Source organism: Anastrepha ludens, chromosome 3 (assembly GCF_028408465.1).
Source record: "Anastrepha ludens isolate Willacy chromosome 3, idAnaLude1.1, whole genome shotgun sequence".
Taxonomy (NCBI): Eukaryota; Metazoa; Arthropoda; class Insecta; order Diptera; family Tephritidae; genus Anastrepha; species Anastrepha ludens.
Window position 1 is genome coordinate 53,789,382 of NC_071499.1, and position 18,800 is coordinate 53,808,181.

An 18,800-nucleotide genomic window follows, 5' to 3' on the forward strand; every position below is an offset into this window, starting at 1 on the left:
TTGGTATAGTTATTTTTTTATTTAATTATTTTATTATTTTCCTCAATAACTTCTAACATTTTTGAATAGAGTGAAGTTTTTTTAAAATATGATATTATATTTAAAAGCCAAAAAAAATGCTATTAAACTTTCTTGGTCAGACCCTTTCTTTATTTATAGAACTCCTTTACTTAAAACAACTTCTAACATTTTTAAATAGAGTTGCCATCTCACACATTTTTTTAAATATTTGTAAACCAAAATAAAAGTTATATTCAATTTTCTTGGTATAATCATTTTTTTTTAATTAATATGATTCCTTTTCTCACCCAACCTCTAACATCACTTTATCATACCCATTAAGGTATTTTCCTTCGCTCCTTGTTAAGCTCTTGGGCTGATGTATTTAAAAGTTTTCTGATCTGCCATTTAAAATTTTACTTAGGTTTAAAGTGAAGTTAAAAAAAAAAGATTTTTTAGGGTGATACAAATGGAGAACAGCTGATTGTGGTCAAGCGCAGCACCCTCGGCTATAGCGTCCGCGATGGATTTATGCTGCAGAAGGGAGTTATAGGCGCAACAATTTATTCTTCAATTTCAAGTGATTTCACACTCGTGTATATAATATAAATGGTGGCACTGTTGTCTACCAAATTAGATGGTTTCTAATTTTACAGAGCTATGAATCGATTTCAACCAGAAACTCAACATGAGTGTGAAAAATGTGTACCCTCCAGAAAATCTTAAGGCCGGCGGGCCAATTAGATGTCCTAAATTCAGTAGTTTTCGTGAAGCGTTGTAGGATGAGAAAAAAAACAATTAGCCAAATGAAGTTTTGGGGATAGTTTAATATCTATTTGAAATAAAAAAAAAATTTGTACAATCTCCAACAATATATTGTAAGCCGAGTTATCAATAGATTCCCAGAGCGCCTTGCCACTGAAGTATCCAACTTCTGTACAAGATACAACTTGCAATTTTCATCTGAAAGCAAAAAAAAAAAAGATTATTAATTTTGATGTAATTATCTTCGATGTGAACTAAGAAAATTGGGAGAAACACGTAAAATTCGAATTTTTGGGGAAGGTATATTAGAAAAAAAAAGTGGTTTTTCAAGGAAAAAAAAACTCTTCAACTGGGTAAAAAAGTCGCTTAAAAAAAGTTTTAGGATGTTTTTTTTAGTTCACATAGAAGAGAAAACAATACTGAAGATAACGCATTTTGAATGAAATAGATAGCTCGTTTAGTTTTTTTGCAATCGTGTACATAAATTAGGTAAAATCGTGAAAATGAAAAGCCGAGAAAACGCGCTTCAAAGTACAACAATAAGCGCACGGTTGCTCGACGCCGCACTACGCTCGGCTCTGTAGCTCTGCAAATACTTGGAATTTAACTCTGAAAATTTGTGTCTCATGTTCTTGAATATCTAAGCTATTGATTTCAGGAAAAAAAAACATCGATTTTTTTGACCTTTTAATTGGCCCGCCGGCCTTAACGGGTTTGCCCAAATGAAATCTTAATATATTTAAGTATGCCTTTTTTAAATACAGTGCACTCGCGGTAACTCGAATAGCCGCTAAGTCGAACGACGTGCTAACTCGAACACATTTTTTTCCCTATTGACTAGTTTGTAACTCGAACAATATTAAAGCGCTATAACTCGAACAAAAAAACAAATTTACAAACAATATATTCTTTTCAAGCATGTACATTTTGTACATACATACATATGTAATAGTATATGTATATAAATTATATGTATACTAGTGTATTGTCCATATGAATATTTCGACGTTAATATCCCGTTAGTTTTCTGGGAACAACATCTTGCATTGACCAAATTGCTTTAAATTTGTCATTTGTAGTGTATCAGTGCATGTGAGTAATGGATCGTAAAAGGTTGAAGTGTTTAACATTAAAAGAGAGGGCTGAAGTCCTTAACAAAATTAAACGTGGATGTAGTGTTACTTCTCTAGCGAAGGAATATGGGGTAGCCAAGTCCACCATAAGTCTTATAAAAAAGAAAGACAAGGTAATTTTAAAAGCAGTAAACAACACGTTTTTGGGTCCTGGGAAGAGGAGAACTTTAAAAGCTTCTGAGTTTCCTAAAATGAAAGCCGCTTTATACAAATGGTTTCTGTGCCAAAGAAAAAAGGATTACCCAATAAGTGGACTCATCTTGAAAGAACATAACATGAAAAACATAATTTACAGGTCGAATTTACGCTTTATGATGTTAACAAATGGAATGATGGTGCCGAATTTACCGACACAGAAGTAATAATTGAAACTAGTGATTCTGAGTCTGAGTTTAACAACACAACTGAGACATGTGAGCGGATATCATCTGAGGAGGCAGTTAGCTCTATCAATAAGGTAATTCAGTGGGCCACAACTGAACAAGTAAGCCCCGCAAAGGTTAACACTCTTCAATTGCTGCGTGAAAAAGTCATATTCAACATTGCTGCAGGCAAGAAAAGACAAACACACATTACAACTTTCTTTTCGGCCTAACTTTTCTGTTAAAGCTGACTTTTTTTGTGTAACTGACACAAAGACTGCCAAATATTTGATGAAAAATATTGAAACGAATTAATTATTTTAAACATATTCATGTTCATATCCATATGTAAATAAATAAATAAATTTAATTGAAAAAAATCGATATCGATGACTGTTTTTTTAACATAGCACACTCAATTGATAAGTCGAACAAATTCGATAAATCGAACAGCGCCTGTTTTAATTAGTTCGAGTTATCGCGAGTGCACTGTACCTCAATCCCTTTAAGCAAATTGTAGGGTCTCACTTAACTAGTTTTGTTAGGCGTTAACTAGGTTTTCACTTAACTAACGATTATGAGTTAAATCAAAATAGAAAATATCTCGATTTCAGAGCCGCCGAACGGATATATTTTTCTTTTGAATGTTATAACTTTTAACACTATCAGAAAAGTTCTCTACTTGCTAATGAAAATCAGGTCAAAATAGCTTCAACATTTTCAATGATTAGCCTGAAAATGTGTAAAAAGGCAGACAGAACGAAACTTGGAAAAATGCTCCTTAAGATTTTTATTAGAAAAGGTTAAAAAAAATATTTATTTCAAAATCACTGAAATTCCATTTCAATTTGCTCATAGACATATAGTATACAGATTCAAAAATAATCTCCATAAAATCCACGTACCTCATGTGATATGCATCATACGTATATTATTTCATTGCTTTCTTCGGTTAACCCTACTAAGCTGCAGGCTACTGTGACTAAATTTACATGACACACCTTTGTTTCCATTCTTTCTCTCTCTACTTTTCTCCAACTAAGTGTTAGAAAGTTGCGGCAGCCTCCAACCTCCAATGACGATTACTATGACGTTGTATGTAGACCATTGCGAAAGGCAGCTAATCACCAAAAGCATGCGGGTATGCCCGTTTTTTGCTAAGCTGAGCTGCACAATAATTCCAAAACCGCACTGTAACGTTGACTTGATGATAAGAATAGTTATTGTTCGGGTGGCGACGTTGATGGGAGCTGGGCAGCACTGCAAATTAATTATTACATCCTTCAGGGCATAGCTCCAACGCATGACAGTACTCGTACAAACAAGCACGTGAAGTGCAAACACTCGCTGCGCAAACAGCAGTTGTTCGTCACTCTGCAAACAGCAAAAGGACATGCTGGGGAAAGTGAAGGGCGTACCCGGTAGGGAAAGGCATTCGTTTTATACTGAGATGCTGCTATATTTTGAGTTCGAAATAATGATAAATGGAGAGAACTGAACATTCAAGAGGCATCTATATATGTGACGTTTCCATATCATTCTTTTTCTTCCGATCCTCGTCTCGTGCGATTGTGGGCAATGTACTTTGATTCGCTCCAGCTCTTCCCGATTCTTTTAGCTTCTCTTGCGACTGCTTACCTCCAACTTGCCCTTGGCCTACCAGGTCTGCGACCAGCATTTGCCAGAGGATTCCACACCAGTGCTTTTCGGGTAATGCAGTTTTCGTCTTTGCCTAGAGTACGACTAATCCATCTGCATTTTTTGGCGTTTTATTGCCGTTGGCTAACCATTTGAAACGTAACTACCGCGGCTGATATTTTACGCTCAGTGACGTTCTGCAGTGATTTGTATTCAAATGCGCCCAGAGTGATAAGGGGTTTACTCCATAAATGTGGAATAATGCACAGAATTTTCTAAAGCTCCCAGTTCGTCTTACATTTGCGATGTCTGCACTGATCTTTGTAGTTTCCAGGGTGTCTTTGTGCCTGCACTGCCCCACCAAATGCACATCTTCTCCCCGTTTCGTCTTGATGGCCTCCGGGTATAAGTGATGATGCTAAATATATATGCTGCAAGAGTGTCTTAGCAATAGGTCGGTTAGATGACAAGAGGGTACGGGTACACTAAAAGTAGCACTAAAGTGCCATTTTGACACCAAAATGTAGACCTTCGAAAGATTACAAAACTTAAAGGAAGAAAAACCATCTACAGCCATCCAGTGCTATTGATGTAATTGAGGAGAGAAAAGGAATCTAAGGTGAAGAACTGCCTAAGGCTGTCCCCAAAAGGCACAAAAAAGAAACCTCAAGCGCCTAAGCCGTCCAACCCGGGTATTTACAAAAAAAGTCTTAAACAGTGTTTGTTCTCTGCAGGATCCCCACAGCTTCTTTAATGAGAGTTGTACGGAATCTCAAAGTTCTCCGTATGCATTTCGATCCCCCACTGTCCGGAGTTTTCAGAGGGGCCCGGACTCGAGATTATACGTATTTATATGAATTAGACATCATTGGAAAGGGCCCGCATTTGAAATTTTCCCCCGGGGCCCGGATTTTCCCCCGGGGCCCGGATATGCTCTCTACGGCCCTGCATAGGTTCGAAGTGTTACCAGTTTTGTTGGAATCGTGTTAAACATAGTTCGTGATACGTGGCTTGGCGAGTTTTAATAAACAGTTTAAACTTTTGTCCGCCATATTTTTTAGCGGTGAAACGTATACCGATCCCAGGCAGTTGAAACGAGTTCTGCTAAGAGCAGAGCAGTGGCAAAGGAGGTGTTCTAACGTACCCTTTTCGTCTTCGCATAAGTTACACGCGTCAATCTCGACCAATCCTATTTTAGCTGCGTGTCACGGAGTGACACAATGACCCGTCAGTACTCCAACCAATATTTTGCATTCCTTCCTTGCGAGTGATAAAATAAAATTGATTGTTTTCGTGTTGCAAGTTCGTAGCATTAACTTGGCAATCTTGCGGGAGGTCGAGCCTGCCCATGTAGACTGTGCTTCCAGAGATAGTTTCTCGTCTAGTTCTGTCTACAAAACCGAGAGTGAGGGATAAACGTTCGATGTACTCATCCTAGCCAAGCGGCTGCCTGCCTTGGCATGATCAATAACTCTCTCATTTCCCTCTATTCCCTTGTGCCCTGGTACTCAGTATATTGTGACGTGTCTATTCTCGCATAACTCGTCCATTTTGGATCCACAGTGTTGCAGACATCCCAAGCTTGTCATTTCAGCCATTATTGCTTTAATAGCAGCTTGACTATCGATGAAGGTATTTGTGCGAGTGTGGAGGGAAGTAAATTCCAACGCTAAATCAGCTGTTTTGGTTACAGCATAGAAGCTTAGCTTGAAATATGCTACAGTGATAAGGAAACTTCGGAGATCAACTTAGCAAAACTTCCACAAGTTTTTTTTTTTAAAACCCTTCAAGACAGGTTGAAAAATCCGACTGTATGTACTTCCATATCATGATCAGTAAATTTTTTTCGATTTGTTTTTTGGAACATACAGGGAGGCGCTGCGTGAACTTGCTAGCCAGCCGGCAGGTTGTTTTCTTGTCTACTAATATCGATTTCAAACCCTTCAGTGGTAATAATACAAATTGAGAATATGTAATGATTTTTACTTTTATGTTAGAAAATGAAATAGAAGTTGACAACAGTCTAAATCTGCACTGAAGAAATAGTTGTGAAGTGTTTCGAAATCACACTGCCTATAATATTATCAATAAAATGTCTTCTAAAAAAAACGAAAATCCCTGGTTTTCATCTTTCCAGCCGATTGTGGCACCTGAAACTTTTTGGCCGATTTTCCATCTTTCTGCTCCACTGCAAAAACTCTTACTTTGATTTATCTTCTGGGTGATAAAACCAAATTGTATCTAAATTAACGAGAAAATGCATAAATTCATTCCATTTCTTATTACTCAGATTCAAAAACTCCCACGGATACTGGGCACGTTATTGATTCTGAAATGAACTCACCACGACGATACTGAAAAGTGTTCAAAGCTATCTTCAATCGTCTCTATCCGAATTATGTTTGCAATTTATTTCTTTTTCAAAGGTGCCTCTTTGAGAACAAGTTTTTCCATTTTTTGTAATGTCTGATGACTTCGCCTAAATCAGCCGGCTGAGTCACTGATTGTCTTCAATTAGTTATTCAATTAGGCTAAATAAATTATACTACTTATATGTAAATCAATGTTTTTTTTTGGTGAGGGTTTTCGCAAATATATTGCAGCACTTGAAAATGTATCTTCTTCTTCTTAACATCACAGTCTTTGGTGTGTCATTCACAACCTTGCGCCATCTGTCTCTATCTAAGGCCACCTCCTTCCACGCCATACATTTAGCTTTTCAAAGGCAACTTCTACCTCTTCGAGCCATCACTTTTTGAACCATCCTCTTCTTCGGTTTTCAACAGACAGTAATTCAACTGGCTTTCTCGTGTTGTTCTCGCCTTGGGTATTCTAAACACGTGTCTGAACTATCTTATCCTCTGAGATTTTATAAATCTTATTACATCACTTTTTTTGCTTATAGTTGAAAATGTATGCATGTTGCTTTTTCTTGCTTAATGAGGAACTTAACCGCGACACAAAATTCAAAGTCTCCATAATAGAAATTTTCTACAAGAGTGAGTCTAATATTTGCTTGAATCTTAATAGATCTTTAGTTGTTGTAGTGCTGCGTAGAACAAAACCTCTCTTCCATTCTCCAACTTCTCCATCGCGCGAACTCTGTGGCTTCCTCTGAGACAAAAATATTTCTCATTCGCTCGTATTTTCCCTGCATGGTGCAGTTTTTGCACACACACACACTCATGGTATATGCATGTATGTGTGTGCATAAAAATGATTATTGTTAGGTGAATGAATGAATGAATGAGTTGGTGAATTGTTGCGAGAACGAGCAGTGATTATAGAACGCTTGCTTGATAGGAATATATGTATGTATGGTTGTATGACCGTATGTTGTGTATTTGTATGCTCTCATCGGGGCAAAAGGGCAATGTACGACGATTTATTGTTATTATTATGACTTTTTGTGTGTGTATTGGTGTTCATTTAACATTTGTTTTAATGCTTCCATTGTTCAAGCTGGCAGTTTTAGTTGTTTTTGACGCTTTGCTCCTTTTCTGCAGGCGATAAGGAGAAGTGGTAAACTCAATAAAACGTATCCTTATAAAATTACGACGTGACACTAATTTCATACAAATGGATTGCGTTATTATCCTGAACATTTCATTTAGGTACATCAGCAAGGACAAAATACAGAATTTTCCTTTTCACGCTATTATTAAATTGTCATTCAAGCGCTTAGAATAGTTAAAATGCAATGAAGCTTAGCAAATGGAAAATCGAATAAGAATAAGGTCAGGTAAGTTAGAGTGAGGGGAGAACAAATCACAATTTTTTTTAATAAAAAAATATGTAAAAAACAAAAAACTAAAATTACTCCACATTCCATTTTAAGGTGGTAAAAATTTAAATCCCTGCTTTTCATTTGTGATCTGAGGGGTGTATTCTCAGGTGAGTGTTGCAGAATAATTTGTTCTTAAGACTTTCTAATTAGTTTGCACTTTTCTGAATTGTAATGGTATGAGACAAGATTTTTATGAATCAAATTTAAGACTTCTACTGGACCCACTTAGAACTATATGTAATAGTAGTATTTCTGCCCAGCTTATGTCAAATGTAATTCCTTCCATCCACCTGCATCCTTTGACCCAAAATAGGATTCAACTTAAAATGTAAGCACAGCATTTTAGTGCATCGACTGATATCGTCAATAGAAAGCCTATGTCCCCTTGCCATTTCTTTGGCGCTCTGACCATTTAGAATCTTTTTTTGCTATCTTAAAGTTTTCTCTGTACTGTACTGCGGAGCTAACAGTTCTCCACAATGGCGCCATAAGCACTGCATTTAGAACAAGATCCGGCGTGAAACAGGGCACATTGTCCACTGTCGCCACATCTTTTCGCGGTCACACTTGACGAAGTGATGCAGTATGTTGAAAAAATGAGCCAAGACATCACTTGGACGCTATACCGCCAACTACACGCCCTCGACTATGCTGACGATATTTGCCTGCTTTCACACAGGCATTCTGACATGCAAGCCAAAATAAAGGGTGTTTTTTTTAAAGGTTAAGTTTTCAATATGAAATAAAACGCATATAATTGAATGTTATGGCCAAGAATTTAGCTTTATTATAAAGATAAGGGTTTGCCATTATGTTTTAAAAATGATTTCGGGCAAGTGGCCGCCGCGGCTGGCTCGAATAAATTCCAGCCGAGAGGCCCAATTTTCGACCACTTTTTGCAGCAATTAGGGCCGTATGTCAGCAATAACGCGCCGAATATTCTCTTCCAAGACGTCAATCGTCTCGGGCTTATCTGCGTAGACAAGCGACTTCACATAGCCCCACAAGAAATAGTCCAGTGGTGTTATATCGCACGATCTTGGAGGCCACGCCACAGGTCCACGGCGCGAGATAATGCGCTCACCAAAAGTTTCCTTCAATAAATAGATTGTTGCGTTGGCTGTATGGCATGTAACGCCGTCTTGTTGGAACCAAAGGTCGTCCACATCAACATCGTCCAATTCAGGCACGAAAAAGTCATTAATCATGGCTCTATAGCGCTCTCCATTGACTGTAACATTATGGCCGGCTTCATTTTTAAAGAAATATGGACCAATGATTCCCTCTGCCTATAGAGCACACCAAACAGTGACTTTTTGAGGATGTAACGGCGTCTCAGCAATGGCTTGTGGATTATGTTCACTCCAAATGCGACAATTTTGCTTATTGACATACCCATTCAACCAAAAGTGAGCTTCATCGCTGAACAAAATTTTCTTGTGAAAATCGGGATCGGTGGCCATCTCGTTTTGGGCCCAAATTTGCACGATTTGCAAACGTTGTTCAGGTGTAAGTCTATTCATTATGAAATAGCAAACCAAACTGAGCATAAATCAAGTGACAGCTGTCAAAAAGACCATCTACGAAAAAAGTAGTTCCAACTTGAAAGCCTAACCTCTAAAAAAAACACCCTTTAGATTTTCTAGTCATCGCTGCACGAAACGTTGGTCTGGAAATAAACAGCAAGAAAACGGTAATCAACAATACAAATCCCAACAATATTGTAATCGAGAGAGAAGCCGTGCAGTATGTTGAAAGTTTCTGTTATTTCCGTAGCATAACTTCCACTAATTGTTGAGCTGAAGAAGAGGCAGAAAACCGTCTGCGTAAAGCTATGTCAGCCTTTAGACGGTTACAGGCAATTTGGAAACATAGATAAATCTCGCAGAAAACTAAAGCAAGATTGTTCAACTCACGCGTAAAATCCACACTATTATATGGCTCTTAAACGTGGCTGGTATCGAGAACGCAGAAACTACAAAGCTTCACAAATAAATATATATATATATATATAATTGGCGCGTACACCCTTTTTGGGTATTTGGCTGAGCTCCTCCTCCTATTTGTGGTGTGCGTCTTGATGTTGTTCCACAAATGGAGGGTCCTATAGTTTCAAGCCGACTCCGAACGGCAGATATTTTTATGAGGAGCTTTTTCATGGCAGAAATACACTCGGAGGTTTGCCATTGCCTGCCGAGGGGCGACCGCTATTAGAAAAAACGTTTCCTTAATTTTATCATCTTTCACCGAGTTTCGAACCGACGTTCACTCTCTGAATTCTGAATGGTAGTCACGCACCAACCCATTTGGCCATGGCGGCCGTCAAATAAATGCTTTCGGATAATATGGAAAGTTCAGATGCAGATCACACAGCAAGAACCAATCCAAAAAGTGATAAATAAGTGTTGTAGTAATAAGAAGTGTTGTAAATGACGATGGATCGGGCACACTCTCTCAAAGGACAGAGAAAGCTTGAGCAGAACAGCATTGGAATGGAACCCACAAGGACACAGACGACTTGGAGGCGTTCTAACCTGCATGAACTAGAAACAGTTAACCAAACGTGGGATGTCGTAAAGAGAACAGCAGTTAACAGAATAAATTTTAAATGTTTTATTGAAGCACTATGTTCCCAAGAGGAAGAATAAAGGAATAAAAATAAAAAAAGTTTTCTAAGCTATGCATCTCTTCTATTTCTAAGCGCAGTAATGTTTTACATTTTCTTGTAAGATTTCACTCTTGATTTGCATGCAACATTCATTTTCGTTTTGAATTTTCCTCATTTGTCGCTACCAAAACGGCTATTTGTTATTGTCAAAAGCACACCACCATAGCTCCTCTACTTTAAGGTTACTAGAATTAAATTTTCTATTACTTAGGCACTAAGAGTCGTGTTGTTGTCATTCATTTCATTTGCGACTGTTTACCAAATTGCACGACCTGAATGACGCGACGTTGGATTTCGAGGCTTTCAGCGTTGCCACCATTGAAATCGTAGATTAACGCCAGGTTTATTTAAGTAAACGAGGGAAAAATGTTTACGTTCACACTTAAATGTGGAGAAAAATAAACAAATAGATATGAACACTATGAAAATCGAGACAACAAAAACAACTTAAGCTAAAGTGACTGTAATGGCGAGTGAAAATGAGATGAAAACTAAAACTGCGGGCTATGCGAGATCCTTGGCACTTTCGTGTGCTTTTTGCACTCGCGTGAAACGAGTGAAACTTTTTACACTGGGGAGAAAGCCACGAGTGTCGTTACGGTTAAAAATTTGAAACTAAAAAAAATAAGGCGCATACTTTCACTTCTAGTTTATCATTATTGTTTTTTTTTTTTTTGTTTGCCTTGCATTTCGTCCCATTTCAACTTCCGGTGCAGAATGCTGGTATCTCGTAATATAACTATGCGCTTGTATACGAAAATCCTAAAACTGTTGGCAAATAATTCCGGGATTTGCAATCCCGCAGTCCAGGAAAGGTTCTCGGAATTTATATAATAAAATATTTAATTCCCGTTTTTGAGTGTATCGTTTGCGCGATTTCAATGTCACTTGCACCGATTTAAAGGAAATAAATTGCTCTAGTACAGAAATACGAGGTGTGTTCGAAAAGTATCGCGAATTTTGTGTTTTTTCAAAAATTATTAATTTATTGATTAATATCAACTTTGTCCCCTTTAAAGTTATCCCCATGAGATATTATGCATTTGTGCCAACGTTTTTTTCCAATCTTCGAAGCACTTCAAAAAATCACTTTTCTTATCTTGTTGAGCTCCTCCTTCGATGCTGTCTTTATCTCATCAATCGTAGCGTAGCGTCGTCCTTTCATTGGCCTCTTTAGTTTCAGGAAAAAGAAAAAGTCACAGGGGGCCCGATCTGCGATTCATGCGATGCTGCTTTTGGTCGAAATTCAGCGGTTTTGGTCCGAATTTTACGGCGACCCCTCTCATGCCCAAATCATTGAATAAAAATCGAATGGCACGAGCCAAACGATGTGTCTAGGTCCTCAGCAACTTCTCTAACGGTGATTCGACGATTAGCCAATACCATTTTCTTCACTTCCTCAACTTTTTCGTCTGTTGTTGAAGTGCTCGGGCGTCCGGCACGTCGGCACGCTTTCCGTCGTTCACATCTTCTCGACCTTCTGAGAGTATTTTGTACCACCGATAAAGGTTGCTTTGGTGCAAAGTAGCTTCTCCGTATGATACTATTGAAAAGGGGCGTAGCGCCTCCCATACCTACTGAAATCTTCATATAGATTTTCTCCGGATCCGCAAAAGCTATATTAAGATAATGAAATTTGAAACGAAGGAAATGTAGACCAAAGCCAATGACAGCTTTTTGGATACGAGTTAAAGAACAGGTGTGATAAGGCGTCATATTCTCATAGAGAGGAGAAGGTACTGGACCGCTACGCCTTACAAATACTAATAAAGCATACAATTTTGAAATTTATATCTAATGTGACCTGCGAAAGTGAACTTTAGCGAACGTAACCTGGTAGCATTTCGATTTATTGAAAAATAGTTTATTACAAGAAAACTTGGTCAAACTATTTTAGGGGCATTTGTGGATCAAATGAGTTTCTTAAAACAGAATGCATAGATTTTGGCGTGTCAGCTTAGGCTGGAGTTGGAGTTTTTAGTGACAGTCAGGCTGCACTAAAGGCTCGGGAGAACGCAAAGTAAACCTCTAAAATTGTTCAAGAATGTAAAAAGAAGCTGTATTCTGGTGCAAGACGGAATAAGCTCATACTTATACTTATACTTATACTTATACTTATACTTATACTTATACTTATACTTATACTTATACTTATACTTATACTTATACTTATACTTATACTTATACTTATACTTATACTTATACTTATACTTATACTTATACTTATACTTATACTTATACTTATACTTATACTTATACTTATACTTATACTTATACTTATACTTATACTTATACTTATACTTATACTTATACTTATACTTATACTTATACTTATACTTATACTTATACTTATACTTATACTTATACTTATACTTATACTTATACTTATACTTATACTTATACTTATACTTATACTTATACTTATACTTATACTTATACTTATACTTATACTTATACTTATACTTATACTTATACTTATACTTATACTTATACTTATACTTATACTTATACTTATACTTATACTTATACTTATACTTATACTTATACTTATACTTATACTTATACTTATACTTATACTTATACTTATACTTATACTTATACTTATACTTATACTTATACTTATACTTATACTTATACTTATACTTATACTTATACTTATACTTATACTTATATTTATACTCATACTTATACTTATACTTATACTTATATTTATGCTTATACTTATACTTATACTTATACTTATACTTATACTTATACTTATACTTATACTTATACTTATACTTATACTTATATTTATACTTATACTTATACTTATACTTATACTTATACTTATATTTATGCTTATACTTATACTTATACTTATATGGGTTCCAGGGCACCACAGTTAGTCCGGTGGCAAAAAATATTCTGGGCGAGTATCAATGTGGATTCAGAGCGAACAGATCAACTACTGATCAATAGTTTGTAAAATGCCAAATTTTTGAAAAATTTGGTATCAATGACCCTGACAGAAACAACATCCAAGGTGGGAGCGATACATTGAAAAACTTCATCTTCCATTTTTACGAAAAGCGTCCAGATCTGCGGCTATGCTGACGACCTAGTCGGCCTTGAAGTTAATGGCGATAAGACAAAATATTCGCTAAGTCTTTAAGCGCCGCATGCTATGGAAACTTGGAGGCCGGCTAGGCGAAGCGTCGCAATGAACCTAGTCGTGTAGTATGCGATTGTGAAGGGAGTGAGCCAGTGACCGCAGTCTGTTATTGTTGTGTTAATGATTAATATGGTTTGAATTCCAAAAGGATAAAGTCAGAGGCCGTTCACTAATATTATTTAAAACAACACGTCATCTCTTACAGAGACATATTTTATAGTGTATAAGATTGAATACAAAAAACCTGAACCAGCTGGTATCGACTGATACGTACAAAGTGTATCGTTTTTCAATGTTGCTTTTTGGCTATAAAAGAAGATTTTCTCTCTCTCTCTATGTCACATGCTTCAGAAGAAAGAACAATTTCTGAAAAATCCCAACAATCCTCGTATTTTCGATACCTCAAAAAGATCGGGATCACAGGACTAACATCCCTAGCAGGTATTCATTTCTAAAAATAATATATAGCCTTATACCTCCTTTAAAAGGATTTAGGCCAAGGTTCGACAATTGGGGTGTGTGTATCTTGATGTTATTTCTTCAAATGGAGGAATCAACAATTTTATGCTGCCTCCAAGTAACAAATTTTTTTTATGAGAGAAATTTAAATGAGAGAAACAGCCTCGGAAAATTACCTTGGCTTGCCGTTTGCTCGTAGAAAAGAATTTGATTTGTTGAGTATAGAACACAGGACCCATTGTTATTGCTACCATTACCACTAACCAACAGTGACGGCCAGCTATTTACGTATTTTCGTACATACTTGCACATATAAATATCCAAACACAATGCCACGTATGAACTTAACTCAGAAATGTCTATTTTGTTGCCATGCCGCTTTTAAATTTGCGCGTATCTGCATGAAGCATCCAATGCTTTTAACTCGCATTCAACAGTACAACGCCAAAAGCTTCTTCGCACAATAACCATGCCACAATAACAATGTGCAATGCTTTACGATAGCTTCGCTCCGAAGAGTGAAAGGAAGTTTTAGCCAAGTATAAGCACTGCATTGTTGTTTACGCTACATCGTCCTTGGAAGGTCACCGGCACAACAGCGAGCAGGCGCATCCCGAGGAAATGCACTGCGACAAATACGAGTAGTTGCGCTAAACGGGTGAGTGGGGAGGATCGCAGAGTGCCTTTAAATGGGGTCATACTCGTCATATCTTAAAACACATAAATACTGCATAGAATTTATTGCAACGTAAATAAGAGTTGAACGGACAATGGAGCGACTATTTACAAAGCGAATGTCTTGATAAATATTTGTAAAACCGTTATGCTACTTGACATACAGAAAGGCCGTAATGGGTCAAGGGTGTTGAGTACAATTGAAAATGGTGCGACTTCAGAGTTTATGTTTAGTAGGGAGAAATTTTGCAGAGATAGGCATCCCGGTGGGCTAGAGCTCGAAAATTTAGGGTATTTTCAGCAATTTGGTTTACAATAAAAACAATGAAAAACAATATTTAATTGTTTTAGGCTTTTTATTCAACTTCTTTCACATACAAAAATGAAAAAAAAAATTAATTTTCATAATTAAAAATAGGCGCTGAGTTGACCCTCCCGAAAAATTATACCTGGACGGTGTTGTACCATACATTTTGGCTCTTCTGTCTAACTGAAACACAAAAACCAAAGAAATTTATTAATCAGTAATGATTGTAACTATGTCCCTATGTACTAAAATGAAAACAAAGAGCAAAACTTTGACAAAATGGGCCGGTTATGAATTTGACACTCTACAAATCAGTTTTTTCAGTTTTTATTAAAAAAATACGAAAAAAATTGAACTAATAATAATATGATTCTAGTACGGGCGATAATCATTAATGTGGTGAACGACATAGTTTCTTTGTTTTGACAACACCAGACCGAAAAAGTAGATTTGAATTAATTGAGTTCAAAGTTTTGAGAGTGGATAATGCGACCATTGATGCTGCCGTACGACGAATCTGACTCTACCTGCTAAAACGGTTGTAGAATTGAAAATACTGGGAATATCCTTCCAAAAATTTGACAGAATAATCTTAAAAACCTATATTTGCGAAATATCAAAAACATCGATTTTTTGAAAATTCTAGACCACCGCGACACCTTAAGTTTAGAAAAAATAACCTAGAAATCAAAGAGTAAACGGCAAATATGCATTTGGAGCATTCAAACATTTTTATATTCATAAATTTTTCAATATTTAAATATCCACAAGGGCCACACAGGCATCAAACAGTCGTTCAGTATTTTATTATACCAAAAAAAGAACAGTTTTTCGAGCAGATTCTATAGCATTGGCAGGAAGAGGACTTGTACTTTAGCTACTTCTTCTTTTTAGAAATTAAAGAAGCCGCAATGCTACATAACTACTATGGTCACCATAACTGTTGTAAAATTTTTTCGTCATTTAATTTTTTTACAACAGAACAACCGACTTTACATTAGATTGCGAGTTCCTCGATCAATGCGCGTTATTCGACTGCGGTCGAAGAAAATGCATCTCTCCAAAATCCAGCCTTATATTTTTGACAGCTTTCATATTTTTTCATTTAAAGAAACTTTTCTGAAAATATTTACTAAAAAGTAATGGTTGCAAATTATGTTTTGGCATAATTAGTTATACGAGTACTTAGCTATTATTCAATTTTCAATTAAAAATTTTTCCTGAGAATTATTTACTTAAATTAAGAGATACAAATTAATTAATTTAATTTAATTTAATTTAGTTTAATTTTATTTTATTTTATTTGAGCTTAATCCATCTCGGCTATTGCCGGAGATTACACATCCCCGATAAAATTTTCAAAGGATTGTGCTCTGGTGGAGCGTGGTCCAAGTTCTACGCCCATGCGATTACTATTGTTTAAATATTTAAAAATCTACGAACTATTGCACATGTGTCCAGTATGGTCGACTTCTGCATGTCTTCTAAGAGGTGTTGGCAGTCATACTTCTTCAAGTTTTTTATTAAATGCTTAGGCACTACTCCAGTGGACGATATAATTATTGGAATTATATTCACTTCCCTCGCTTTGTGCATCCGTTTCAGTTCTATTGTATATCCGTTTCAGTTCTATAATTTTATTTTTTTTATTTTATTTCATTTTATTTTATTTTATTTTATTTTATTTTATTTTATTTTATTTTAGTTTATTTTATTTTATTTTATTTTAATTTATTTTATTTTATTTTATGTTTTTTTTTTTTTGCATCCTAAAAAAGGAGTGATTTACATTAATTGGCGACAGCTTTGCTGCAAGCCAATAATTTATAACAGTTGTACCGGATTACAATAAAATATATGTATAAAATAGTTAACAATTTTACAAACAAGAAAAACGTTTACTGTAAAAAGTTTCGGACTATATGACAAGAATTGAGTAAAGCTGCTTTCTGCATGTCGAAAATTAAATATTCTGGGAGTTGAAGAGTTTTCACGTTGTCTGCTAAGTTTTTATGCACTAGTGCGTGGGCTGAGATGATAATTGGTAGTATGTGCACCTTCCTTAGCTTCCACTGGCGTTTGACATCAATGCCTAAGTCAGAATATTTGGATATTTTTTCTGCATATGTTTTTTGCATGTTTCTGTTTAGAGGAACAGCAATATCAACTATATAACCAGTCGCTTGAGATGTATCAATAAAGAAAATATATGGCCTATTGTGGTCTCTTGTGGCATTTGTTAAAATTGTTCGGTCATAATATAGAAGGTGGGGTGTATCTGAAGTACGGTATTTTGCTTGGATTGAAGTTGTACATCTGCGTCAGTTTTAGATGGATTATTTTCGCGATGTCATTATGTCGCTTCAGGTACATAGAGTGTGCCAGTGTGGTGCATCCCGCTAGCCGGTGGTCTAATGTCTCACTTCGACTATTGCATCTTCGACATCTGTCTGCAGCGGCATTTGGATCTCGCATTACGTATTTAATGTAATTTTTAGTAGGAATCACACCATCTTGTATGGCGAAAATGGTACCCTCCGTTTTGGCAAATATCGACCTGTTGTCAAGCCATAAGGGCGACAATTTTTGGTCGACATGTGGGCTCAGCAAGTCTTTTCGATATACGCCGTGGATAGCCATTTCAGACCATCTTTGGATTTTTTCATCTATTGGGGTTGCGTTCCTGATTTCGTAGGATTGATTCATCCGAACTGGGGTGCAATTATCATCCGCAGCACTTGCAGCCTTGTGCAGATCAGATTGGGAGCACTTATGTTGGAAGTTGTTGCTCTTATGTTTAAGATAAGTTTGTCATGCAGTGCTCTAACATCAATCTGTCCTCTGCCGCCCGCTTTTCTAGGTAGCATCATTCGAACGACAGAGCTTTTTGGATGACGTGACTTGTATTTAGTCATAATTGTACGTATTATTCGTTGTAGATTTTCTATTTCAGTAGATGACCATTTTACAATTCCGAAGCTATACGATACCACCGGGACGACAAATGAATAAATAGCGTGGATTTGGTTTTCCCCATTATTTTATTTTATTTTATTTCATTTAATTTAATTTACTCCGTTTTTATTTAACGAAAATCTCTAAACAAAATCTTTAAAATTATATCTTGGTAGCAAATATTTTTAACAAATTTGCTTTTCACTGATTTATACTAATTTGTATACTAGAAAACTTTATGAAAAATTGGTTATCTAAATCACCACTTTCTTTTTTCTAATTCCAGTCAGCTTTAGTGGCCGCGACAGTAGCAGCGAGCCTAGTTCAGCCTTCAATGTGCCATGTATAACAGGATATTTTCGCTGCAACGATGGTAAATGCATACCCTCGCTGGGCGTGTGCAACTATCAGAAGGATTGCGAAGGCGGCGAAGATGAACAACAATCGTGTCGTAAGTATTCTCTGCAATAAAAAAAAATTAACAAAATAACAAACAAATATTGGCAATATTTAGCTTAAGAGATAAAGACAAGATAAGATAAGAGATAAGAGATAAAAGTATATATATATTAAAAGATTAAATTAATTTATGAATAGTTAGCTCCTTCACCAAGCGGACATATAAAATTATAATAGAGGATTTCTTCGCATTAGGAATTTTTTGCCTGTAAGTGAAAAACTCTAAAGGCATATTATTATAAGTATTTGGAGCATACAAGCCCACATATTTGCTGATCACTTTCCGCTTTTATAGCACAACTTTTGCTAGTAGGTAATGTTATATTAAATAGCGCAAAAATCGGTAGTATCCTCGCCGTGTGCAGCGACAGCCACGCTGCGCTCATGGCCTTAGACAGCCACCCAACCACTTCAAGGGTAATCGAGTCCTTTAAATCC

At 36.3% G+C, this 18,800-nt stretch overlaps 1 protein-coding gene across 1 annotated transcript in view; it reads left to right on the forward strand.

Annotated features, from left to right (window-relative positions):
- Nucleotides 1-18,800, forward strand: part of LOC128857510 (low-density lipoprotein receptor-related protein 2) — a 134,316-nt gene that overhangs the window by 51,303 nt on the left and 64,213 nt on the right. The window contains exon 3 of the mRNA XM_054093260.1: nt 18,190-18,354. Within this exon, the coding sequence (XP_053949235.1) occupies nt 18,190-18,354 (165 nt within the window). The remainder of the gene's footprint in view (nt 1-18,189; nt 18,355-18,800) is intronic.